The sequence below is a fragment of the Monodon monoceros genome, unplaced genomic scaffold (assembly GCF_005190385.1).
Source record: "Monodon monoceros isolate NGI ecotype Baffin Bay Population unplaced genomic scaffold, NGI_Narwhal_1 Super_Scaffold_7, whole genome shotgun sequence".
Taxonomy (NCBI): Eukaryota; Metazoa; Chordata; class Mammalia; order Artiodactyla; family Monodontidae; genus Monodon; species Monodon monoceros.
Window position 1 is genome coordinate 94,494,596 of NW_021703784.1, and position 25,883 is coordinate 94,520,478.

The 25,883-nt window shown below is 57.8% G+C and overlaps 2 protein-coding genes across 6 annotated transcripts in view; both read right to left on the reverse strand.

The window, feature by feature from the left end:
* Positions 1-602: 602 nt before the first annotated feature.
* Positions 603-18,354, reverse strand: MYBPC3 (myosin binding protein C, cardiac). Of its 2 annotated transcripts, none has more exons than XM_029208808.1 (34): positions 18,286-18,354; positions 16,874-17,140; positions 16,183-16,296; positions 16,012-16,104; positions 15,782-15,930; positions 14,707-14,824; positions 14,168-14,216; positions 13,924-13,953; positions 13,697-13,750; positions 12,414-12,434; positions 11,981-12,144; positions 10,947-11,079; positions 10,704-10,706; positions 10,460-10,584; positions 10,274-10,379; positions 10,013-10,179; positions 9,492-9,657; positions 8,580-8,686; positions 8,465-8,494; positions 7,448-7,587; positions 7,119-7,199; positions 6,269-6,428; positions 5,848-5,952; positions 5,570-5,758; positions 4,356-4,490; positions 3,988-4,155; positions 3,167-3,255; positions 2,832-3,027; positions 2,437-2,576; positions 2,079-2,238; positions 1,851-1,987; positions 1,370-1,556; positions 1,065-1,102; positions 603-913 (listed from the first exon to the last, which is right to left on the reverse strand). In XM_029208808.1, the coding sequence occupies exons 1-33, from the start codon at positions 18,308-18,310 to the stop codon at positions 1,092-1,094; spliced, it is 3,819 nt and encodes a 1,272-aa protein (XP_029064641.1). In that variant the 5' UTR covers positions 18,311-18,354; the 3' UTR covers positions 603-913; positions 1,065-1,091. The 2 variants fall into 2 exon arrangements, with proteins under 2 accessions (XP_029064641.1, XP_029064642.1); XM_029208809.1 differs by having other exon boundaries at positions 12,414-12,431; positions 18,286-18,310.
* Positions 18,355-20,219: 1,865 nt separating this feature from the next.
* SPI1 (Spi-1 proto-oncogene) overlaps positions 20,220-25,883 on the reverse strand; it is a 33,739-nt gene continuing 28,075 nt past the window's right edge. For 3 of the 4 annotated variants that reach the window (XM_029208986.1, XM_029208985.1, XM_029208984.1), the window contains 3 exons: positions 22,226-22,413; positions 21,313-21,475; positions 20,228-20,941 (listed from right to left, as the gene is read on the reverse strand). In XM_029208986.1, coding sequence (XP_029064819.1) covers positions 20,622-20,941; positions 21,313-21,475; positions 22,226-22,384 — 642 coding nt within the window. In that variant the 5' untranslated portion in view covers positions 22,385-22,413 and the 3' untranslated portion in view covers positions 20,228-20,621. Of the gene's footprint in view, positions 20,942-21,312; positions 21,476-22,225; positions 22,414-25,883 lie in introns of all 4 variants that reach the window. The other variant, XM_029208983.1, reaches the window with a different exon arrangement.

The window sequence follows — 25,883 nt, forward strand, 5'->3', positions numbered from 1 at the left end:
AGGAAGGACGCTTTTCACTCTATCAATCAATCAGGGCACCTCTGAGAGCTGCTGGCTTCCTCCTCCCAAAAGCAAACTGGTGATGGGATTTTGGCGCCCCACGGGGGAAGGAAGAGCAGAGTCGGGCCCTGGCCCCTACACCTTTCTGGTTCCCAGTGCCTTGTCTAGACAGGATCACTCTTCCTGTGTGATATGGGTGTGAGTGGGCAGTGGGCTTTTTGCCCACCGGGACCCCAAAGCAGCTGGTCACTTTCACTCCAGGCCCTTACGGGCACAGAACCACACTGATACTAGCACTGCCCCCCATCCAGGCTGCTGTGACCATGGGTCACCAGGACAAAGACGGGAGAGCCTGGGGGTGCTGGCTCTTTTGCTAATAATACACTTTCCTCTGTCACAGCTCCTCGGTTTCCTCATTTGAAGGTGGGGAGGACTGAGGTTCCTTCTAGTATTAATGTTTTATGAACTTAGGATCCCACAATGGTCCTCCTTTAATTCATCTAGGAGAAAGAATACCTGCCTTCAGTTTGCTCTCAAGATCAAGTAAAATTTCCCGTGCTTTTTCTGAAAACAAGCGTCTTGGACAAGAAGAGTCAGTTCTCTGTGATTGCACCGATCTTTTATTGCCCTCATACACTGAGAAAACACGGCAGGCCAGAGAGGCCTGTCCCCAGCCACCATTCCTGAGCCCGCACACTTTTCGCCCCAAGGATCTGAGGAGCTTCCAGATGGAGCTCTGACAGGTTAGCCTGTGCGGAGTGCCCCCCATGCCTGCTCGTCATAACTACGCTGCCCTACTGGGGCTCCCCCAGCCCAGCTCCAACACACACACTTGCACACACATCCAACAGCAGAAGGTGGCTTGTCCAACTTCCTTCCAGGCTCCTGGTACATGGGTTGGCTCCAGTTGCACCTGTGACACAGGCTCCCTTGTGAATGAGCAGGACTGAAATCCTACTAAGAGCCACCTGCACCCCCATTTCCTGCTGGCTGCCCCTGGACCAAGGGCCAGGGCTCAGCCTTTGATTTGGGCCCTGGGTATCAGGGTGATGTGGAGTACATACCTGGCCATCCCCAGGAAGCCAGCCTGGTCACTGAGGCACTGCAGGAGAGGAGGCCACGCCATGCATGTGTTGAACCTCCCAGCACTACATGTGTTCCCCCCACCCCACCCCCAGCCTTCGGGAAGGCTCAGGCAAGCAGCTCTGGCAACAAAGTCCAGAAGCCAACACCACCTGGACATGACAGGGTCATTGCTCTTTCAGCCAGAGCGGCTGCTTGGGCCAGGACAGCAAAGCGAAAGCCCAGAGTCCCAGCTGGCACCCGGCCTTTGCCGCCACCCCAGGCCCTAGCCCAGCGGGTTCCTCACCTCGCACCTCCAGGCGGCACTCACACTGTGCCTCGCCTTGCAAGTTGGTGGCCCTGCAGACATAGACACCCCCGTCGAAGGGGCGAGGCTTCCTAATCTCCAAGGTCAACACTCCCTGCTTGCTGAACATGCGGAAGCGGGCGTCTTTGCCCAGGTCCAGGCCATTCTTGAACCAGGAAATTTTGGGCTGTAGATGGGAAGGAGGGAGATCTCTCAGGTTGAGAGAGGACCTGGCAGGAACTTAGGCAGACTAGGCACTTGTGTTTCTACTCGGGGGTTCCCACTGGAGTCCCAAACTATGCCCAAGGCCGAGTATGAACAGGGAGCCAATGAGGAATGCCAAGGCCCTGTTCAGAGAGGGCCCTGATACCCAAAGGTGGAGAGAAAACGGGGGGACAGGCTGGGGGGAGGACTGCTTGAGGCGGGGGCCTACGAGCCAGGTCTCCTGGGTCAGCCTGGATCAGGGCCCAAAGCTCCCTACCTTGGGGCTACCCCGGACAGCACAGCAGAGGGTAGCATTGTAGCCGGCAATGACCGAACGGTTCACCAGGGGGCGGGTGAAGCTTGGGGCCTCAGAGAAGTCCAGGGCCTTGTAGTTGGGTGGCTCATACGTGATGCCTGTTGGTGACAGAACTTGGTACCAAGAGGGCCACACCTAGCCAGGCTCGCCCCCCTGCCCCAGCGGGGGGTGGGAGTGAAGGTACAGCACCTGGTCTGGGGATAAAGACAGGCTCCTTGGTGGTGGCGGCTCTGTCACTGGGCCCCACCATGTTATGGCTGAAGACCCGGAAGTAGTAGCCATTACCGGTGATGAGCTCTGACACCACACAGTGGGTGGGGCGGTAATGCTCCAAGACGGTGAACCACTCCTGGGGTGTGGAGGAAAGGTAGGGGGTTCTCTGGGGCAGGCCCTACTTCCTGCCAGGGGCCTCTCTTGGGTACCCCTGGGGTCAGCACCTTCCCTGTGGAGGGAACCAGTCTAAGGATACCGGGGAGGGGCAGCTGGGGCCCAGGTCTGCCTGGACCCAGAGAGGGTGCGTGCGGGGGGCCCAGGCCCCTGGGCTCACCATGCTCTTCTTGTCAGCTTTCTGAACCGTGTAGCCCCAGAGCTCTGTGTTGCCGTCATCTTGGGGTGGCTTCCACTCCAGAGCCACATTGAAACCCCATGCCTCAGTGACCCGGATATCCTGGGGAGGACCTGGCTTGTCTGCAGGAGACAGACCCAGTGGGAAGCCCAAACCTCCTGACATCGCCTGAGTGTGAGTAGGGGACGCCAGGCTCCAGGGGCCCCCTCGCCCCTGCCAGGACCTGGCCTGCCATCTTCTGCAGGGGCCCTGGGCATCCCAGAGGAGGGGCCCCAGGCCTGGAAGACGAGAAGCTCCAGGTTGAGCCCTGGGCCCTGGCAGTCCAGCTCAGGGACTGAAAATGCTCGGACTCAGAGGGAAGCCCCAACGCCACGTACCAACGACCTGCAGGACCAGCTCGGCCTTGTCCTCCATGCTCTCGATGCGCAGAGTCACCCGGTAGGTGCCCGAGTGGGCGAGGTGTGCGGCCCGGATGAACAGGATGGTGTCCGTGGGGCTGTTGCGGACGCTCACCTCCTCGCCTGCCAGTGGCTGTCCCTCTTTGGTCCAGGTCACCTGAGGCCGGGGCTTGCCCTGTGCGGGAGGACAGCTCGCTCCCGAGCCTGGCTCTCCCTATCGGCCACTGCCCCAGCCTCGCTGAGACATCTGTCTGCTGGGCGTGGACAACACACGCATGGGGCGGGGGGAGGGCAGTGAAGGGGGCCAGCCCTACCTGGAAAGGAATGAGGAGGTTCACAGGCTCTCCAACCTTCTTCTGGATGGTCTGGCGAAGATGTCTGGGTAGCTGGAGCCGTGGCCGCTCTGTGGGTACGAGTGAGGGGCTTGGCGGGGGCCCCCACAGCCGCAGGCCCAAGGAGCGCCACAGCGCCCTCCGCTGGAGGCAGGGCCTGGAGAGCCGCAACTAGGAAACATGCCGCCTGCCGGGCCCTCCTCTCCTTTAGCTCCCCAACCCCAGCCTCAAAGCTCCTGCTTCCACCCGAGCCTCTCCACCCTGCTACAACAGGCAGGGATCAGAGAGAGTGAGGAACTTATCTGAGGTCACACAGCTAGCCAGTCGCAGGCCAGGATGCGAACTAGGCTTTTCGACTCCATGCCCCCTGCTGTTTCCATCCCAGTTTGCTGCCTCTTTCGACTCTGAGAACCAATCCTTAAAGGACTGACTCTTTGTTGGCAAAATAATGGAAAGTGGATCTCACATGGGCCAATCTGACAAGCGACCTCACTGCTCAGTCTTTAACACATGGACAATACCTACCTGTTGGAGCTCAGAGACCCACAAAACAGAGCTCGAAGGTGATGGTACAATGACATACATTTTCCCTGGTCCAGAACTGGGGGTTGACATGGAAAACCAAGAGGGAGGCCCTCTCTGCACATCTGGCCTGTGGCACGGGTATAGGCACCGACCCCCTCCTGTCCCTGCCCAGCATTTATCCCCTCCAAGTAGGGTCTCCCTGACTGCCCCCACCTCCACTGGACCCCAGGGGCCAGGGTGCCAGTGGCAGGTCTCATCCCTGCACGAGGAGCACTCACGCAGTATCTCCTGCACCGTCACAGGCTCCGTGGTGGTGCCAGGGGCTCCAGGCCCCGCCACATTGTGAGCCCGCACGCGGAAGAGCAGCCGAGCCCCCGTGGGCAGGTCCTTCACCAGCAACGATGTGTGCTCGGTCAGCCCCTGAAGGGCAGCCACCCACTCCGAGCCTGGGGGCGGGGGTGGGGATGAAGAGGCAAGGCCATGGGCAGTGTCCGCATCCTGCCGCCCACATCCCTGGTGGCTGACTGGGGCCTCCACTGCAGACAGGGGCCCTGCAGGGTGACAGGGACCTGGCCTGGCCTGGCCTGGAGGGCAGTTCAGAGAAGGGTGCTGGGAGGCGGAGGGCCCAGGGCTGGGCTGCACTCACAACCATCCTGGCAGTACTCCACGCTGTAGCCGTCGAGGCCTCCAGCTCCCATGCGCTCTGGGGGCCTCCACTTGAGGGAGACGGTGGTGTCAGAGACATCCTCCACCGCCAGGTGGCTGGGCTCACTGGGGGGGCCTGGGCAGAGGGGAGGCCAGAGAGGGGTCTGAGCGAGTCTGCACCAGCCAGGGCAGCTGAAGGATCACAATCCAGGGAAATCCTCCCCCTTCGACTGGCTTTCAAGCACTTTGAGAAATATTTCAGCTCCATTAAAAGACATGTCTCTAGACAGGCTTACAAACACACACACACCCAAGCAGCATCAGCGATTACAGAAGAGATCTAAACAGGAAAAGATGCCCCAAAACAACACCAACATGCTTAGAAAGAGCCACTTTTGTCAGGTGGTGTAGGAAATTCTTTAAATGTAATTTAAGAAAAAACTGGCCTAAAACATGGAAATTTCCTGACCCTGTATGAGTAACTGAGTTGACTAAGAGCTAAGAAAACCGGAAGTCACTTCCTAAAGAGAGGCCTGGCCTCTTCTCCCCACAGGCACCCTCTTCCTGCCATCTCACCACACTGTGCCCCCCTCCCTGTGTCTGCCCCACCACAGACAGCCACCCTCCTCCCCCCGAGACTCACATGTCCCGACAGGGACAGGTGTCCTCGAGAGTGCCACACCCTCGGTGTCTGTTCTACCTTCTCAACCTCCATTATACAGATGTGCAAACTGAGGCACAGGGGAAGACGATGACTCCAGATATCCCTCCTGGAGATGAAAGAGCTGGCTCTGCAAACCCCATCTCTGATTCCTGGTCCAGGGCCCTTTCCGAGGGACCCAACTGCCCTCACCCTCTTCCCTGGTTAACAAATGCTGGCTGAAGGGAGTGGGGAAGAGGGAACAACGATTTACTGAGCTGCTGTATGCCAGATGCTCCACCTGCATGACCTCATTTCATCCTATGAAGTAGATATTGTCATTATCCCCATTTTATAGATGTGGAAAGTGAGGCTGCAGAGGTCTTTCAGCTCCACCCCCTGCCAGCTGGTGACCTTGAGAAAGTCATCTAACTTCTCAGAGCCTCACTTTCTTCACCTGTGAAATGAAGGTGATTAAAGGAGACCACGGGTGTAAGCGCCACCGACACAGTAGCTGCTATTACTGGGGCCCCTGAACAGGAGGGCGTGGGGGGGGGCAGGCAGGGCAGGCTCACCAACAGGCATGAACGGCTGGGAGGCGGGGCTTGGCCTGGACATGCCCACTGCGTTGACGGCGTAGACCCGCATCTCGTAGACCACGCCCTCGATCATGCTCCGCGCTTCGTGACTCAGCTCCCGCAGCAGGTCGAAGTTCAGCCGCATCCACCGGTAGCTCTTCTTCTTCTTGCGCTCCAGGATGTAGCCTGGCGAGGGGAGGTGGGAGCTCTGGTCTAGAGCGCAGGCACCCCCGCACCCCCTGCCCTCGGCTATGTCCCCTGTGCCTTCGGCTCACCTAGGACTGGCTGCCCGCCATCGTAGGCAGGGGGCTCCCACCGCACCGTGCAGGAGTCCTCGCCCACGTTGCTGATATTGGGGGCCGCCGGAGCATCCGGCACATCTGGGGACAGGGGACCCACATCAGCCCTGCCCGGCCGAGGCCAACGTTGCCCATCCCCACAGCACCCCAACCAACAGGCCTCCCCCACCGCCCCCAGAGCCTAAAACGATCTTTCCAGAATGCGGTTCTGATCACATCACCAGCCTGCAAACAACCTGTTACGGCTCTGCACTGCCCATATTCACTGGTCCTAGCCCCAGCCCCCTCTACGGATCTAAGAATGTGGCCCACAGTGTTTGTTTAGAGACTAAATGAGTGCATGGATGGGTCCTCCCTGGTTGCTCCTGTGGCTTCCCCACCTGGACCCCTGCCTCACCGATGACCTTGACTGTGAGGTTGACCTGGTCCTCGCCCACGGGGTTCTGCACCGTGACAACATAGACGCCCTCGTCTTCCTTCTCTGCTCCCTCAACGGTGAAGATGCTGCGGTCCTTGGTGGTCTCCACTCGGACCCGGCCCTCAGTCTCACACAGCAGCTGGCGGGGGAGTAGGAGTTGGGGGGAAGGACCCAAGTCAGAACCCAGGGGCTTCTGCAGCCTCTGCAACAGCTGACAGCCCTGAGATGGGAACGGAGCTCAGCGCTGGGTCTGCTGGGGAGACACAGCCTGCGTGGAAACTGCACCCATGTGAGCATCTAATCCAAGACCCTTTCCTTACCACCTGCCATGGGCACGACACCAGGGCAAGGGTCACAGGTTCTAGCTCTAGCTCTGTCATGGAACTTTAGACAATGGCCTGTCCGCTCCATGCCTCAGTTTTCCTATCTGCTGAATGGGAATAACGTGACCTCACAGAGCTATTGCGAGGATCCTGAAAGGAACCAGCAGTGAGTGGAGGATGAGAAGCTGACCTGATTGGTGCCCCTGCAGCTACTCCTATTGAAAAGTGCCAGGGACCCCACTCCCTTGCTGGGAAGAAGCACAAAGTCAAGGTCAGCTCAGGAAGACAAGAGCCAGGGAGTGCCCCCAGTCAGGAGGACTTCCTGGCAATGTTGAAGGTGTGAACATGTGTCTGTCTGGGGCATGAAGGCCCCGTGGAGACCCTACCAGGGGCAGGAGCACAACTCCTGCCAGATGTGGCACCTTCACAGACACCTCACCTGAGGGTGGATACCACATGGGCAGAAAATGACTAAGGGCAAATGAGCCACCTTCAGCCTCACTCACCTTCTTGTCAAATACCCACTCATCACTGGCACCTGAATCCCCTGATGCATCGAGGGCTGGCCCTGCTGGGACCTTACTCCTCTGGGAACAGAGCAGGAAGGAAGGAGTGAGGGGAGAGGGTCTGGCTCAGCCTGGAGGGAACCCCTGCCAAGCAACCCCTACCACTGTCCCTCCTTTGCCCACCTCCCCGACCTCTCAGCCTGCTGAGCCTCTGTGCCCCTAGTCAGCGGCCAGGGCGTGTACATGTGGGGTGGGGAGCAGGTCCCAGCATACACTAGTCCCATGCACCCATTTTACAGGTGGGGAAGTGGGGGAGGGATCCACAGTACCTTTGTGATGGTCTTCTGCCAAATCACAGTAGGAGCAGGGTCCCCGGAGATAGGAACATCCAGGCGTAGCTTGTTCCCAGCCACCACCACAATGGTATCTGGCACGCGACCTGGGCAGTCCAGGTGGATCTTGGGAGGTTCTGGCAGAGAGATGGCACAGGTCAGCGAAAGAAGAAGGGGCCTAAGGCCTATGAAAGAGGGGAAAGCTAGAAGGAGCACATGCCCCTGGCTATTTTGTTTTTATTCTACTGAGGTATAGTTTGCACACACTAAAATGCCAAGACTTGAACATACAGCTTGATGAGTTTTGACAAATGTATACACCCTGTGTAACCACCACCCAGTCAAGATCTAAAACATTTCCATCTCCCCAGGAAGTTTCCAGGGAGGTTCATAACATCAGGTCACCTAGCGTAGCATTTCTCAACTTGTGTTTGGGAATGTCTTCCTAGAAAAAAAAATTTTCCATGGACAAACAATTAGGAAACCCGAGGTTAAACAAAGTTAAGCAGGATTTTTTAGAGCATTTGACATGCTAATGCACCTTCTGAATCAACAAGAGGTTCCCAAACTTATTTCACCATGGAACCCTTGTAAAATGGAGTATCATATTAAGTGAACCCTGTTTAGAAAGCCCTGACCTACAGCATGCCTCAGCCTGGACTGTTCTCCTGAAATTAGGATCCTACACAGTTTAATCTAAAAGCAGGAAAGGTACTTGTAAAAGCAGAAGATTTAATAATAAAATCTCACCTCTGTGATGTCATTTGAAAGCTCACACACACCATGTCAGATCATTGTTCCTACCATCCCATAGGGGAGCCACTTCAGGATCCCCATTTTAGAGGTGAGGAAACTGAGGCTCAGAGAGACTGCAGGTGGCCCGTGGTTGTGAGTGGCAGAGCTGGGGCTGGGCCTCAGAGTCCCCACTCCCGGTTCCTTTCTTCCCTCTGCTTGTGAGTGGAAGGGAGACACGGGCAGGGCGTGGGATGCAGCACGCAGGGGCCCAAGACTCACCCTGCCTAGGCACGAAGTCAATCTTGACCTCTGCAAGAGATGCGAGAGCAAGTGGCACCAGGGTGAAGGCAGGGCCCAGTGGCAGGGGCCCCCATGCCCCTCAGCACCTGCTCACCCATGAAGTGGAGCTTGGCAGACAGGTTACAGGCGAAGCCTTCTGGCACAAAGCTGTAGTCCGCCTCGTCTGCGGGCGTGACGTCGTCTATGGTCAGTCTGTGGACCCTGCAGGGCGGTGATGGCTCAAGGGACCCTGCTGGGCCATGCACCCCTGGCCTCACCGGACACCCCAGCCAGGGCTCCAGGGGGCCCTCACCCCACCCTAGCTCAGTGGTGTTCTAAAGTGCTCTCTTCCTCCGTGTTTGAATTTTTCAGCTCCCTTGCATGCTATCAGAGGTAAGCAGTGTAGATGTGTCCCCTCGGCTGGGCCACTGGAGACTGGGCAGGGGCTGGTCTCATTAGTCTCCGTGAACTTGGGCCCAGATGCTCGGGGCATGAGTAAGGGAGTGGGAGAGAGTGAGGGCCCCTGGCCAGAGCCATCCTCCGAGGCCTCCTACTCTACCCTGGTCACGAGTTGGCGGGGGGGGGGGGGCGGGTAGCTCCCAGCCTGTCTGTATCTCTCACTGCTTCGTCTTTGTCTCTGTCTCCCTCCTTCTCTGTCTCCAGTGGACTCTTCTTCTCTGTATGCGTCTGCCTCTCCATACTTCTGTCTGTCTCTCTCTGTATCTTTCTTTCTATTTGTCTCTGTCCTGATTCTGTGTATCTGTCTCTCTGTTCATCTGCTTCTCCCTCTGTCTCTCAATCTCAGTCTGACTTTCTTTGTCTCTAGTTCAGTCTCAGTCCTGTCTCTAAGTGTCTGTCTCTTTCTGTTTATCTCCATCCGTCTGTCTTTGTCACCATCATCTTCTCTCTCTGTGTCTCTATCTCAGTCTCTCTCTCTCTCTCTCTGTGTCTCTCCCTCTGTCTCTGTCAGTCTCTGTTTCTCTCTGTCTCTCTGTGTGTCTGTCTCTGGCACACCCTGCACACTCACCGCCCGATGTGGGACACCTTTATGCGGCTGTCAGGCACCAGCTCCTTCCCGTTCTTCAGCCACACACCCCGCACGTTCTCATCCGACACCTCACACTTGAACACGGCCTGGTCCTTTGAGCCTACCGTCAAGTCCGCGATGCTCTGGTACACCTCCAGCTTTTTCTCTGGGGGACATAGGGCAGAGCCAGTGAGCTGGGGAGGGTGTGTGTGGGCGTGGATCCCTGTGGAGATCCCTCGGGCTTGTGAAAACACATGAGTGCAATGCACGTGTGCCTGTGACGGTGCCATGTACAAAAGGAATCTCATGTGTGCCGGGGTGGGTGACACTAACCAGGCCCATCTGAACCTCCAAATACCCTCCAGGTGGTCACCTCAGCATCCCCATTTTATGGATGAGAAAGGTGAGGCCTGAGGTGTCACAGTTACTTGTCCAAGGCCATGCAGGCCTCGATCCCGGGTTTGCCCAATTCTCCTACATGGCTGGGGGGCTAGTGCTGAGGGGGCCTCCCAGGGCCTCACCCTGAACGATGAGTTCAGCCAGAGCCTGGCCCCCACTCGTGCGCAGTGCGTAGTGCCCGGCATCCTCCAGCGTTGCCTCGTTGATGATCAGGTGGTGTCTCTGGCCGTCCTTCTTGAATCGGTATTTGAAGGTCTCCTCCCGGGTCAGTTCCATCCCGTCCTTCAGCCTGGCCAGAGGGTGGGCAGTAGGTGCCAGGGCCTCCTCTGGGGATGCCCCCAGGTCCCTGGCCCCGCCCCGAGCCCCCCGCCTCTGGCACTCACCATTTGACCTGGGCCCCCTCCTCAGACACTTCACACTCAAACTCCACTCGCTGTCCCACCATCACCAGCTGGTCCTCCAGGGGACATGTGATCAGCACGGGGGGCTCTGCCAAGCAGAGAGAGCATGATGGATGGGCCGCTCTGTGGCCCCCCTCCCCTCTCAGGGTCTCAGGACGCCAGGCCCACCTTTGACAAAGAGCTCGGTGCTGCACTTCTCACTGCCCACCACGCACTGGTAAGCCGCGTCGTCCGCCAGCGAGCACTGGCTGATGGTCAGCATGCGCTTGGCGCCGACGGACTCGAAGATGTACCTGGGCGGGGCCGGGGTGTGGGCAGGAGAGCCATGGACGCACCTCCTGGGCTCTGGGCCCCCCCTCAAACTGCCGTCGGGACCCCCGTGCCCACACCCCAAGCCTTCCAGGAGCCTTACTTGCTGTGGAGCAGAAGGGGCCATTGGAGCGTCCCGATGGGAGGAGCGAGACCGAGAGAAAATGAGCAGGGAACAGAGCCGGGAAGAAACAGAAAGGTGGGGAGTTAGACCCAGAGAGACAGGGATCCAGAGCTGGCCAGAGAGCATGGGCGGAGGGAGAGGCAGGGAGAGCACGGCCGGGGAGCAGCCCCCCAGGGCCCCTCCTCACCCTGCAGTGTCCCCGGGTCCCACTCCCACCCGCACCTGCCGCTCATCTGGATCTCCTGTCCGTTCTTAAGCCACTTGACCTCGGTGTCGGGGTCGGCCAGCTCCACGGTCAGCCGGATCTTGTGGCCCTTGCTCACCTGGTAGGCCGGCTGCAGCTTCTTCTGAAAGGCTGAGCGCTTCCACTCCTCAGCCCCCTGCTCCCGGGGCCGCCCAGCGAGGAGGGCGAGGTCCTGCCCCTCTCCTCCTCCTGCCTCCCCACGTCTCTCTCTGTGCCTCCGCTGTGACTCTGTCTCTCTACCCCTGTCTGTCACCTCTTTGTCTCTTGTCTTCCTGTCTTCCTTGGAGTCCTCTTCACCTGCTCAGCTCAGGGATAGGGTCCAGGGCTTTCCAAAAGGACAGAAGCTTGGCAGGAGAATGGGTGATGGAACAAACGGGCCTTCTCCTCCTCTCCACTGTTTTACCAACAACCCCCGGTTTTATGCCCTCCTGCCAGGCGCCTCTGTTGTCCCAGCTCAGTTTCCAGGGCTCCTTGTCAACCCCTTGATGGGGAAGGGCTGGCCTGAGCCCTCTCCTCGGACCCGCCTGGGGGCGAGGGGCGCTAACCTACACCCACCTGTTCTGTTTGCCTGTGAGGAAGATTAACCAGGCTCTTCTCTTCGCGGGTCGGGGGTCTGTGGGCTAAACTGGCTTCCTCCCCTTTTTTGGGTGTTGGGAGGATTAAGCAGGCTTTTTTTTCCCCAAGCCGGGTAGGCAAGGAAGAGGCCGCCTGGCTTTGGCTGGGGGAGGAGGGCTGGCCCGGACTCCGTCCTCTTCCTGTGGCGTCTCTGGGCTAACTTGGCCCTTTTCTTTTTCTGTGCAGCAAGGTGCCTGCCTGGGCCCTCCCGCTTTTTCCCCACACGAGGGGAGATTCACCTGGACTCTCCTTTCCTGAGCGTCTCTGGGCCACGCTGGACGCAGCTCTTTTACCGTGGGCACGTGCGTGTGCGTACACGTACGCGCGTGCGTGCACGCGCGCGCCTCTGCGCAGGCGCTCACCTCGCCCTCTCCTCTCCCTGGGAGGGGTGTCTCACCTGTGCTCTTCTTCTCCTCCCGCTTCATGCCCTTGAGCCTCTTGAGCATGCCTCGCAGGTCAGTGATGCCGTGCTGGAAGGCGATGCGCTCATACTCTGACGGGGGTGCCTGCCGCAGGATCTCCCACACATCCTCCTCCGCGGGGGCCTCCAGCCTCGAGTCCCTGTGTCACACGGTCCACGTGGCGAGGCTTCAGGGCAGTCCCCATGGCCAAGACAAAACTGCAGCCCCCTCTCCTCCCCTCCCAAGCGGAAGCTGCCCCTGCCCCTCTGCCTCTTCCCTTCTGGTGGGACAGCTCGAGCTGGAGTGGGTACTGGGCCAGTGCTGGGGCTCAAGGGGGCTTAAGGCTTCAGTATGGGGGGGGCGCTGGGACTGGGAGGTGCTCCTGGCTGAAGTAGGGGTGACAGGTGCAGAGCTTCATGGGGCACTCACCGCGGGGTCCGGAAGCTGCTGCTCCAGGTGGGGAAGAAAAGCAGTGGACATATTAGAGGTGTAACAGAGAAGAACAAACCTGACTCCATATTGGATCTATTCCTTTAGCTCAAGCCCTTGTACTGTGTTGCCTGTTCTTGGTCATGCTGGCTCTGCACCTTTGTAAAAGAATGTTGCCTATGGCCCAAACTATATACGATAGCCCATTCTCAAGGCTTTGCCTCCCAGGCTTGACCTTTAAAGGTATATAGCACTTTTCATTTGTATAGAGATAAAAAATTACAGAACAGAAAATAACATTTGTCTTGTTGGAGGTTTACAGGAACATTGTGACCAGACCTACATGGCCGGCTGCAAGAACAAAGGATTCCACCAAGAAGTCTGCAATAACCAGCCACACTCCCTCCCCTTTTAGTAGAAAAGAAGCCTGAATCCTAACTTGGGGAAGATGGTACTTTGGGACACTAGTCCACCATCTTCTCGGTTTGCTGGCTTTCCCAATAAAATCGCTAGTCCTTGCCCCAACACCTTGTCTCTCAATTTATTGGCCTGTCGTGTAGCAAGCAGTCTGAGCTTGGACTTGGTAACGAAGGAATGGGCCATCCCTCCATGGACCACAGCCCGTGGGTCCTCACCTCCACCCTCTTCCCTGCACTTATACCTCTCCGTTTACAGGGCACATGTGGCCTTGTTTATTCCTCCTGAGCTCCGGCAGGTGGGTATCAGGAGAACCTGAGGCTCAGAGACTCTCCCCAGTCAGTAGGGATCCTCACCCAGGTCAATCTGATCCCCAGCCCTTTCATCTGTCATCCGCCCTGGCGGGGATGGCTACAGAGTCCTGCCAGTGCCCTGCTGCCCCAAAGCACTTAACCCCCATGCCCATTTTCTGGGCTGCAGCAGCATCGGCCATACTGCAGGGTCCAGGAGAGGGAGGGACAGGACACTGAGGACACAACTCAATTGCACTGGGCTAGGTGGGCAATTCCTGAGGCTTTGGAGCCTTCTCCCAGCTTCTGGGTCCCCAGAGCCTATTGAGATGAGCTATCGCAGACTCAAGTGTAGGAGGTCATGGGAACAGTGTGAGGATGTTAGTTCACAGGATGTAACTTCTGCTGAGCCCTCTGACTCTTCGCAACACCTGGATTGTCCCATTTGACAGGCAAGGAAACCAGCTCAGAGAGGTGCGGTGACCTGCTCAGAGCCACACGGCTGGAAAACCATGGTGCCAGAATTTGAAACTGGGCCACGTCACCTGCTCTGAGAGCTGCTACCCAGGGGCTCACCTCTTCCTCAGCAGCGAGCTGAAGTCCAGAGTCCCAGCATCCTCATGGCCGTCACTATGGAGAGGAACCCCCATAAGGCCACAGTTGAGCCATAGAAGGGGTTTGGGAGCAGGGGGTGGGGTCGTGGTGGGGGGATGGACGTGAGAGGAAGGGACACTGGCTGAACGGCTTCTCCCTATCTATCTCAGACCCCCGGGGTCTATGTACAGGTGGGTAGGAAGGGGTACCTGATTCGCCGACCTCCTCCAGCCAGGCTCCTGTGGGGGTTAGACTCAGTTTCTCACCTGCCCAGGGGAGCTTACTCTCTTCCATCCCCATCCTCTTCATCCTGGCCCTCCACATCACCCCAAGCCCTGACCCCCATATCACCCCCTGTCCTGGTCCCCCCACATTACCCCTGGCCCGAACCCCAAGGGGCCTCAGACCCCAGCACCGGCCTCCCCCAGGCCCTGACGAGAGGTGGCCACTCACGTGCGGCGGAAAGCTGATCGGAGGTCCACGTCTCCAGGGCCGATGGCCTCTGGGTTCAAAGACGGGGATGAGTCAGGGGAGGAGGCTTCAGAGGGGACGATCCCAGAAGCCCCGCCCTGGGATCTCCTGGTGTTGCAGACCTGCCCATCCATGACCCCTTGACAGTGGGCATCTGCCCCAGGACCCCATCTTCTCAGCCTTTCCCAGCCAGGGTCAAGGTACCAGGGACGTGGGGCAGTTTATCGTTCCCAGTACATTTGAGGTGGTTCATCTCCCGCCCATCTCTCAACTTACCCTTCACCTGTTCACCTGTGCCAGGATCCCAGACACCAAGATGACTAAGACCCCAGGCGAGATCTGGGCTCAAGCCCCACCCCAACCCTGGAAGCCTCGATGGGTTTCTTTCAGTATTGGGCATGTGGTCAGTGGTTGCATGGCCAGGGCTCAGCATCCTCCTTAGTATTGGGAAGTGGAGGCAGGTATGGGGACAGGACCCATGGGGAGCCCAAACCCAGAACTGATACCAGAGGGTCCCTTACCATGGACAGTGAGGTTGAAGTTGCAGCTGTCAAATTTGTCCTTGGTGGACACCTCACAGCGGTAGCCACCAGCAAAGGTGGCCTGGGCATCTGTGATGTGTAGCTCAAACAGGTAGACCTGTGGAGGTGAGGTGTCAAGGGAGACTGGAAGCGAGGAGATGAGGCCCTTCACCCCTAAAGGAGACTGTGGGTGGTTAAGGGCCACCGACCTTCTCACCCCTCAGGGCTTAAATTAATCCATACAGTTTTGTATAAATAGAAAAAGGTGCCCCTTCTCAAGATACATTGACTGCCATCTGCTGGCCCAGGGTGGTGATACAATATAAATCAAGGGTGGCTACAAGGCACATGGCATTCACTTAAGATGAGGCACTTTGGGGAATCCTCTGGTGGTCCAGTGGTTAGGACTCCACGCTTTCACTGCAGTGGGCCCAGGTTTGATCCCTGGCTGGGGAACTAAGATCCTGCAATCCACGTGGTTCGGCCAAAAAAAAAAAAGAGGCACTTTTGTTCAGTGCACAGCCCACACAACTGTACATGTCTACCCTGCCCTGCCAGAAGCCCCCTTGCCTGGGCTGGGACTGTGGAAGAGTGGGAGGAGCAAAGGCTGAGAGTCAAAGCACAGGTTCTAGGCCTGGCTCTGAGTGACCTGGGACCAGCAACAATAAACTCTCAAGCTTTGGTTTCCTTGTCTGTATTGTGGAGAATTGTTATGGTTGATCATTGAGGGTCCCTTGAGCTCTGACACCCATCCATCTGGGGCCTTTACACCCTCACTGACTGGTGCCCCCCAAGCCTTTTTTATGCCCCCTTGAGACTATCATGCCCTCCGAGCCCCCTACGTCCCACAGGTCCCCTGTGCCTCCCCATAACCCTCCTCTGAGCCTCCCCATGCTCCCTGTGTGCCCCTGGCCCCCCAACCAGCTTCCCAGGCTCCCCATGACCTTCTGTGCACCTCCTCTGTGCCTCAAGTCTCATGGTGCCCCCTGCCTCTCTGTGCCCCCCATGCCTTCCAGGGACTCTCCAGGTCCCCTTTCCATGCATCCCCGTGAACCCCGTGCCCCGCAGGTCCCACCTTGCTGGTCCGATCGTAGCTGTCGTGCAGCTGCAGGTGTTGCCCCACCTTGCTGCTCAGGTCCACCCACTTGCCCTTGAACCATTTGACTACAGGTGGTTTCAGGAGGCTAGCCCCTGCCACGCGAGCTGAGAAGGTGATGCTGCCACCTGCAGGAGAGGGGTGACAATCGGGGATGCCCTGCTGCCTCCCTCCCCACTTCACCCTGGGTGCAGCAGCCCTGCACTCACCCGCGGTCACCTCGCCATCCTGTGGCCTCATCACAAAGAGGCCGATGGGATCGTCAGGGACACTGGGTCCATCGGGGGCTGCTGAGCTTGACCCTGTGGACAGAGGCCTTTGAGACCTGCCCTGGGACACCCCCATCCACTGACCCAGCCTCCCTGACCCGCCCCTCTCACCTTCAGGCCTCGGGGAGCCTCCTTCCACTTCAGTGGCCGAGGCCAGGGCTTCTCCGGGGGCTCCAGGAGCCTCAGCAGGGGCGGGAGCAGGGCCTGGCACAGGCTCTGCCTTCCCTGGAGGGGATCAGATGGGGGGTCGTGGAGCAGCTTCTAACCAGAGACCCCCTCTTCTTGTCCCTGGTCCTTCCCGCCTTTGCAGTGTGTACAAAGGTTCATTCAGCCTGCCTCTCACCTTCTCCTCGCCCTCACTGGCCGTCTGTGCCCACATTCCAGGGGCTCAGCCTGAACATCCCTCCTCTCCTTCCCCAGGCTCTGGTCTTGGTCCAGCCCCCCAGGCTGGGCTGGGTCTCCCTCCACACCCATAAGCTCATGGGGCTTCCCTGCCAGCACACACAGCCCACCAAATTTCCATCTGCGTGGGCATGTCCAGTGGGAAGGCAGGTTATGTCTTATTCATCTCTGAACTTCCCCCACCTCCGTAACGGCCGAGACAGGCCAGGGAGCCACGTGGGGACACTCAGAAAGGTCTTGCTACAGAAAACGGGAAAAGGCCATTGCTGGCTGAGGGCACAGCCGAAGCAAAGGTAAGAAAGTGAGAAAACATCTCCTGCACTCTGGTCGAAGGAGAGGTGGTGGGGCTGCCCCTGCTCCCAGTAGCTCCAACTTCAGGGAAGGCTGCCCAAGGTCTTACCTGCTTCTAAGACCTTGAGGTCAAACTTGACCTTGGAGGAGCCAGCGATGACTGCATAGGACCCCTGGTCGGCAGAGCCCACGTCCCTCACTGTCAGCGTGTGCCGCGTGCCCTCGGCTACCAGGCCATATTTGTCACTGGCACTGATGTCACTGCCTGCCCGCTGCCAGCGCACCTTCACTCCTGCCCGCTCTGTCTCGGCCTCGAACACGGCAGGGCTGCCCGTGGCCACCTCCACTGACCGTGGCTTCTTGCTGAAGGCAGAAACTGAGGGGCAAATGGAATCTGCAGGGGCCCCTGGCTTGCCCATGCACACCACCCCTATAGTGCTTCTTATTAAATACGACGATAAGCGCTTTAATGCATCACCTCGTTTAATGCTCCAATGGCTCTATGAGGTAGGTGCAGTTATTATGTCCATTTCTCAGATGAGGACTCTGAGGCTCAGAGAGGTTAAGTGACTTACCCAAGATCACATAGCCAGTAGGTAGGAGAGCCAGGCCTGTGGTCCAACCTCCATACAAGAATTTTGCTAGGTGTGTCCCTGGATACCCCACCCTCTCAGCCTGTGGAAGCCCATCCCCCTTTCACCCCACCAGCTGGGGCACTTGGCAAGGGACCAGTACTCTGCCTACTTGGACGTGGCTAAATTTGTCCTCTAAGGGCTTCAGGCTGAGAATCGGCAACCGAGATAAGCCTGGCCTGGGAGGGAGCTGGGGCTGGGGGGATGATCCCTGACATGGACAACCTTGGTAAGGGCACAGGCCAGGACTGGGACTCTGGGCTGTGACTTTCTCTGCCCTTGGCTGGGGATCAGGGGCCTCTTGACCATCCCTTCCCAGAGCAGAAGGGCTGCAATACCCCACTGCGGGGGTCATGACTGGTGTGCGGGCCACAGGGGTGCAGGCTCAGAAAGCAGACAGTCTCAGAGCTGGAAGGAACCAACCTAACCCCTCCTTGTATAGATGGGGAAACTGAGACCCAGAAGGGGAGGGACTTGTCCAAGAGCATTCAGGGAGGCTGGCTCAAGTCTGGAGTCATCCTGGGGTCCTTCCTGCAGCAGCCTTTTCCCAAAAGGCAAGCCCAGGCCTAACCTTGCTGCAGGAGATGGGCATGGAGGCAGGGAAGGGGTCTTCTGCGTCCTGAGAGTGGGGTGATGGCCCACTTCCTGCCTTGGCTCTCTCCCACCCTGTGCCCCTGACCCTGGTTTACTCTAACTCTCATCAGGAGGGTGAGAAGGAGAAACTGAGACTCAAAAAAAGGACCCAGGAGGACGGTGCCCCTGTGCTGGGGCTCAGAGGCCTCGACCTCATCAACCCCCTCAGGAACTCGCTCCGAGGCCCGCCCCCAATTGCAGATGTCCCCAGCCCTCCCCGCCCCACGCTCAGCCCCAACCCCAGGCCTGGAGCTACCTGGTTTCTTCCCCGGCTCAGGCATCTTGGGAGAGGTCACGCCAGGAACTGAGCACGCACGGGCCACCGAAAGAGAATCTGAGCAGGGATCCGTCCCCCTACTATATAAGGGGCCACCCCCTCCCCAGGCCCTCCTTATCTGCACCCTGCCCAGCCACCTGCTAAATATAGACAAATTCCAGAGATCAAGGGCTCTCCAGGAGAACATGGGCCCCGTCCCCTCCCCTGCCAGCCCAATATGACAGCTTCTGCCCCCCAGCCCTCAATAAACCTCAGGGGTACCCCAAGCCCTGTCTGTACGTCCTTCTGACAGGCAAGTTGTGCGGTGGGAGCGTGTGGGACCCATAACCCTGAGGCTGATGGGTCAAACATATCCTTGCCGGGCGGTGGTTACATGCACAGCCCTGGGCTGGGCTGCCCGGGGTCCTGGCTTCCCCCGTCAGTGTTCCCCTGTGACCTTCTGCCCCCTGTGACTGCCTCCACACACCCTCCCCCTGCCCCCGCTCAGGTCACATCAGGAACATCGGTTGCTACACAGCAAGAAGCAAATTACACGTGACCCACTGTAAGCAAGACCCAATACCAGGGCAGGTCATTTGTCCCTCACAGTCCGGAGGGAGGAATTCTGTACCCAAGGATTGTCCACACGGTCAAAACTTACCATCCCTTTTAACACCGAAATCCATCCTTTTCTTCCATTTTAACCGTATTTAAACCTCATCTCATGTTCCTGGGCCTTCTTTAAAAGGGGACTGGGCACCACTTTCCCTCTCTCCGGGCTCAGAGATCCACGTAGGGGGTGTCATGTTTGGGCTTCCCCAGTCTGAGCCCTCGGGGAGAGGAGGTGTGTGTGGGTGTCAGCCCCAACACGGATGGCCCCAGAATCTGGATTCTCTGAGGTCTGCAAGTTGCTGAGGAAAGTTCCCTCACTCCCAAGCTGTCGGCCACCTCTTCTTGCTACTGTCGGAAGCAAGACGCTTACAGGTTTCCCTGTTCATCCTTCTCTGGCTCTCCCCTGCTGTGCGCCAGGAGCCAGAGCAACCAGGCACTAGGGTACGTGGGAGGAGTTCACCCGCATCAGGGTCCTGCCAGCATGGATGCTGTGAGGACGCTCTGCGGCCAACGGGAGCTCCGAGGCTTCATTCCTGCTCCTGACCAAGCTGCACGTTACCCCCTTCCGGACACGTGAAGCTTCCCACCTCACACTGCCATGGTGGCCCACATGGGGTGGGATCAGGGATCCCACCCGGGAAGCCTCGTTGTGTGACCTTGGACAAGTTATTTGACCTCTATGAGCCTCAGTTTCCCAGTCTATAACATGGGATGATATTAGATTCCACTTCTCAAGGTTACCATGTAATAAATGGCCCGAAAATCCAGTGTTGTTGTCATTGTTAATTAATATCATCATCACTGGGGTCATAATCTAAAGGTTATGAGTTTAAGCTTCATTGAGGCATTAAGAAAAGAGAATTTATCAGGCGCAGAGGGCATTTTTTTTTTTTTTTTGGTACGCGGGCCTCTCACTGTTGTGGCCTCTCCCGTTGCGGAGCACAGGCTCTGGACGCAAAGGCTCAGCGGCCATGGCTCACGGGCCCAGCCGCTCCGCGGCATGTGGGATCCTCCCGGACCGGGGCACGAACCTGTGTCCCCTGCATCGGCAGGCGGACTCTCAACCACTGCGCCACCAGGGAAGCCCGCAGAGGGCTTTTTAATGATTTATTCCTCTAAGAACAACTGAGGATTCGTTCTTTCCACCGGCTCTGACTCCTAGTCAGGCACGAAGTGTCATCTTTCCTCACGTCCCCAGCAACCAGCATTGGGTAGTATCCTTGATAAATGCCCGATGGACAGATGAGAAAAAGAGAGATCAGATGGGGGGGCGGGAGCAGACAAGGTGCACAAAAAATTTTAAAAGAGACTCTCTGTGCCGCAAGAGGACTCACTGAGAATAACTTTAATAACTGGTATTCCTGAGGAAGCTGATGGGGGAGAGGTGTGGAGAGAAAGGGATGCTTAAAGAGGAAGGTTCAATTTACACAAATATGATGACTTCGAACTCCCAAGGAAGCACCCCTGGTACTAAGCAAGCTGACCCTTGCTGGGGCCAGATGCCCAGGTGGCTTTCTGGAGCCGGGGCTGGAGTCCTGGTGGGAGGCGAAGCAGGGGTGTGGGCGGGGGCTTGGAGGAGGAGGGGGTGGGCGGGGAGGCGAGGCCTGGCCCGCCCCAGTCCTGCCCCTGGCCCCTGGGAGCTTCCCCCCTGTGTCCGGCCGGGCGGGGGGTTAATGCTATGGCCAGAGGGGAGGCCTGGCGGCCCGGCGGGCTCGGGCCTGGGCTCAGTGGGGCGGGTGGCGCCTTTCGGCCAGGCCCCCGCGGCCCAGCACCTCCCCACTGAACTGGTAGGTGAGCTTCTTCTTGACCTTCTTGACCTCGCCCGTCTTGCCGTAGTTGCGAAGCGCGCGGGCCATCTTCTGGTAGGTCATCTTCTTGCGGTTGCCTTTCTGGATGCCCCAGCGGTGCGCCAGCGCCTCCTTGTGCTTGGACGAGAACTGGAAGGTGCCCTTGTCCTTGTCCACCCACCAGATGCTGTCCTTCATGTCGCCACTGCGCAGCAGGTCCAGCAGGAACTGGTACAGGCGGATCTTCTTCTTGCTGCCTGCGGCCGGAGGTGGTCAGCGCCCACGCGGGGACCCAGTCCGCCTCCCCCTGACGTGGGACCCCCGGGGTGGTCTCTGGGGAAAGGTCACCAGCGAGCATGCGCACACCCACTGCCACGCTCGGCCTCGGCACACGTGCTTAGACACGTGCGCGGGGACAGACAGCCCCAGGCGCCCTCATTAAACACACGTGAAGACACATGTCGTCAAACACTCATGCACTCACACACACACACCCATACACACGCACTCAGATCTGTGGCTTGACTGCCGAGTCCGTCGGCCTTGGCCGCGGTGGGTACGGGGCGCACGGACGGATCGGGTCACGGCTGGGCCCAGGCTGGGTCGGGGGTGGGACTGGGCCCCCTACCTGTCTCCCCGTGCAGGAGGCCAGGCCCTGGCTCCAGGCCGTCGGCCTCCCCGTCAGACACCTCCAGTGGGGGGCTCTGCCGCTCGCCCTCCTCCTCATCCGAGCTGGGCTGAGCCGGGGACAGGGAGGGATATGGGAGGCACATCCGGGGCAGGTAGGAGACCTGGAAAGGCGGCGGAAGGAGGGTTGAGGTCACTGAGGGGCAGTTCAAAGCTCAGGGCTGCCAGGTCGGGGTCGTTTGCGTGAGAGAAGAGGGGGTGCTGGCGCGGGGCAGAGATATTTGGGAGAAGGCTGGGCACCCTGAAGGTCAGGCGGGGTCACCCCACACAGGGGGCAAGTTATGGGGAAAAGGGGCCCCTGAATTCCCACCTATCTCCCTGGTTCGGGGCGGCGTGGCCCGGGGAAGGAAGCGCACGGACCGGCAGCAGCCCTGGGGGGAGGAGGCGCTGGAGAGGCAGGCACTGGAGCGAACGGGGTTGTGTAGGCGAGTGGCAAGGGCGCCAAGAGGCGGTGGAGGTCCGTGAGGATCGTGAAGGTCAGTGGAGGTCACTGACTGGGGTTAGGGTCGCTGGGGAGGAGGAGGGGCCGTAGAGGTCAGTGGAGGTCAGGGCGCAGGGACTTGGGTGCCGGATCCATGAGGGGTCAGCGAATGGGGCTCGGGAGGTGCCCAGGGCCGGGCCTTCAGGCTCGGGAGGATCAGTGGGGACGCGGGGATTATTGCGGGGAGATAAGGGGTGTGGGGTCACGGGGTCAGTCGGGGGGTCAGGAGGCGGCCGTTGGGGCTCTGGCCGCTGTTGGTGCTGTGAGGCAGGAAGCCGAGTTGAGTAAGAGCCCGCGTCAGCTTCCTGCGAAGCGCCGGCCTCACCGCAGGCTGCGGGCTGGGCCGGGCCAGGCCGGGTGGCCCCGCACGCACCTGGTGGCCAAGGCTGGCGTGGGTGGGCGCCATGGGTGTGTCGAGCACGTGCATCTGCTCCAGCTCCATGTGGCGGTAGAGCTGCTGCAGCTGCGGGGCCTGCACGCTCTGGAGCTCCGTGAAGTGGTTCTCGGGGAAGGTCTCGAACTCGCTGTGCATGTGGTGCGGGTGGAAGTCCCAGTAATGGTCTGGGGGGCAGGGCAGGAAAGGCTTATGCTAATTAACGAATAATAATGCCAGGCCCGTGTCACCGTGTAATAATCGCCACGGACCAGGCTGGACGGCAAGGTGACATTAGTCCTCTCACGCCCCACCCTGTTGTTTTCCTACCCCCATTCTATAGATGAGGATACTGAGGCTTGGAGGGGCTACATAGCACGCCTGCAGTCAAAGGCCTCATCAGTGGCAGAGCTGGGACCCAGGTCCGAGGCAAAGGCTGTGTTCTCAACAACCGTTCTACCCTGCCACGCGTGCGATCACAAGGACGCAGGCTTTTGAGCCAAAGAGTCCGAATCCTGGCTCTGCCGTTTACTTTGTGTGTGACCTCAAACGCGTGCATGGACCCCTCTGGCCTCCGTTGACTCACCTATAAAGTGGGGATAATAGTTACCGGAAGGATACAAATGAGTTCACAGTTGTAAAACCTCCTAGGCCCAGAGCCGGCCCTTGGGGAATGTTGAGTCCCCTCTCCTCCCCTTAAGACCCAGCAGCGGTCCCTGAGCTGACTGGCTGCCCACCGTCACAGCTCACAGCCTTGTCACATGGCCAAGGCGTGACTGCAAAGTCACAGGGCTGACATTCCTCACACGCCAGAACTTGTCTGGGCTCCCGGTGCTGCCCCCTCAAGGCCATGTCCTTGGGCAGCTCCACCTGTGTTCCAGCAAAGATGTGGGGACCCGAGGCTTTCCCAGAAACTCCCTGGTGGGTGCTTTCAGAGTCTGCGGTAGGGTGGCTTTGAGTTTGGGGAATAGCTGCGTGCCACTGGGAGCCCTGCCTGGGACTCAGCCGGCCTTCAACACGGTTTCTCTGGGCACCATTTCCAGGAACAAAAACTGCCACATGTCTGAGGACTTCCTGGGGTCCAAAAGAAGATGTGGTGATAAAGTGACAAGAGGGATTTTCTCGTGTGTCCAAAGAGGGAGTGTACAGGGTGCTAAGCCAGGTTGGTGTCTCCAGGACAAACACAGGGCCCCGTAGGGGGACCATCACCTGCCTGGTGTGTGTGTGTGTGTGTGTGTGTGTGTGTGTGTGTGTGTGTGTGTGTCTTTCTGTTTCTTTCTCACAAACACATACTCACACATCCCTAAGAAATGACATGTGTTGTTTTGGCTCTGCACTGGTTATCAGAAGACTCGCTTTCGAATCTCGCTCTGTGATGGCTTTGCTGTGTGACCCTGGACAAGACATTTTATCTCCCCGAGCCTCTGATTCCCCACTGCAAAAGCCAGAGACCCAACTGAGTGGTTACTGAGGTCCAGTCCACGTGTGGAATCATTTGAACCCACAATCCAGGCTCCCACCTCCGTGAAGCCACATGGCATAGGAGAGAGAAAGTACATGATTTGGCCAGAGCTGGGTTCGAATCCTGGCTCTGCCACTTAGCACTGAGCGACACCGGGCAGGTCATTCTACTTCTCTATGCCTGTTGCCTCAGTTGCGAGATGGAGCTAATAACTACACCCATCTCATAGGCTTGCTGTGAGGATTAAATGAGCTAATGCCTGCAAAGCACTTAGAACAGAACATGACACAAAAGAAGACTCGGTAAAACGTTAACTATCGTCATCATTATAGTAATTAGTGTTATTACTGTTTAATGCTCGCTTTAGAGAGCCTAAATCAGCGCTTGAGCAAACAGCAGGTGCTTTAATATGTGTGAGTTCCTCATCTTCCCTTGCTCCCTGCTACCTTAGTCTGTGGCCCAGAGAAATAGGTTGAGGGCCCTGGCTGTCACTTTCTCCCAGAGGCTGGAGTTGGGGGCCCAGCGCTGCACCGAGGGCAGGGACGGGTTTTGTTCGCCTCTGTATTCCCAGTGCCTAGACGCAGTAGGCACTGAACAAACATTTATGGAATGAATGAATGAGTAAATCCTATCCTCTTAAGAGCTCTGACTCTCCTTCAGAAAATTATCCAAATCTGAAGGGAAAACAAAACACAGCAACATTGAATTTGTACTTTCATCTTGCCGTGAGTTAACAAGACCCAGAAATTCTCCACTTGCTTTGGGAGGGTTGGCTTTGTCTTTTAGCGAGGGGCTCTTTGGGGCCCTGGGGTTTGGTGAGTGGATCCAGGTTCCTCTTTAGCTGTAGAGCTGCCCTCCGGCCCCGCTCCTGGCCCTTCCCATTTTTGCCTTCTCCTGCCCAGGCTGAAGTGCCCAGATCGTTATAGGATGCCGTGTCCTGCCCACCAACCCCACATGCTCACACCTACTCCAGTTCTGGGTTGGGGAGCCCCTGTGTTCTGTCTTTCTCTCCTGCTCCCCACTTCTGTTCTAGCTCCTCCTGAGACCCATGGGCTCACTCTGGTGGGCCCAGCCTGAGGCCAGCACTTTCCATAGCAGGTCTCAGTACACCCTCATCAGAGTCACTTTGGGGGCTGGAAAAGCCCCAGCCCACTGGAGACCCACAGAATCATCAGTGCCCACAGGAGACCTGGGAATCTGGCCTTTAAGAGGATCCTAAAGAGGTTCCTTGGCTCACTGAGGCTCTGGAACCCTGCCCCAGGGTCCCCTGAAAGCTGCAACAGAGACTCTTGGGCTACAATTAAGGTTTCAAAAAGCCCAACGGAAACCTTGCCTTTACCCTTGATTTGAGGGCTTAGGCATTTATGTAATAAATGCTGTCTGTTTGGTAGGCAGAGACGTTCCAAGGATGGGGCCCTCTGAAGGAACACAATGCCAGGAGTCCATCCTAATGCAAAGGTCAGCACTCCTGGGCTCTTTGGACCTCATTTCTGGATGACTGTTCATGAATGCATTGCTTTATCCCTTTTTGTCACTTCAAGAGGTCACCCGGACTATCCAACTTCTGCCCCTTTAGCATGAACTCTGCTCCTCAAAAGAATATAGTGTGCTTTGCATATCTGGAGATAGCTCTGGACCCTCCCTTCTACAGCCTGTTAGGCACCCAACACGTACTAGGCCTCAATCAATATTTGATTAAGTGACCAATAAATGTTAACTTTTAATGTGTTTTTTATGTACCAGGCACTATGCTACGTACTTAATCCACATTATCTCATTTAATTCTCACCTTAGCTCTGACAAGGTGGCCACTATAGTATGATCTTCCTTTTGCATATGAGGAAACTGTGACTCAAAGACATTAAGTTCCTTGTCCACAGACAGTCATTGGTAGAGTCAGGATCCAAACCCACCTATGTATGACTCCAGGAACTAAACTCTTACCGCTATGCCATACCACCTCTCAGGAAAAAGACTGCTAAGGAAAGCTTTAAGTAAGGCCCCTGGTGACAGAGAGAATTTACAGGCTGCTCTTATCCATCTGTCTGTCTACCATCATTTACCCCTCATTCATTATTCATCATCCATCCATCATCCAACATCATCCACCCATCATCCATCCATCCACACATCCATCCGTCCATCCACTCATCCATCCGTCCTTCCACCCATCCATCCATCCACCCATCCATCCGT

Excerpts from the sequence above, each read along its gene's own strand:
- MYBPC3 (XM_029208808.1), bottom strand. The coding sequence starts at position 18,310 with ATGCCTGAGCCGGGGAAGAAACCAG. Across the intron at positions 15,931-16,011 it reads GGATGGCGAGGTGACCGCGG|GTGGCAGCATCACCTTCTCA; the intron begins GTGAGTGCAGGG and ends CCTCTCCTGCAG. Across the intron at positions 1,988-2,078 it reads TGTCTTTATCCCCAGACCAG|GCATCACGTATGAGCCACCC; the intron begins GTGCTGTACCTT and ends TGTCACCAACAG.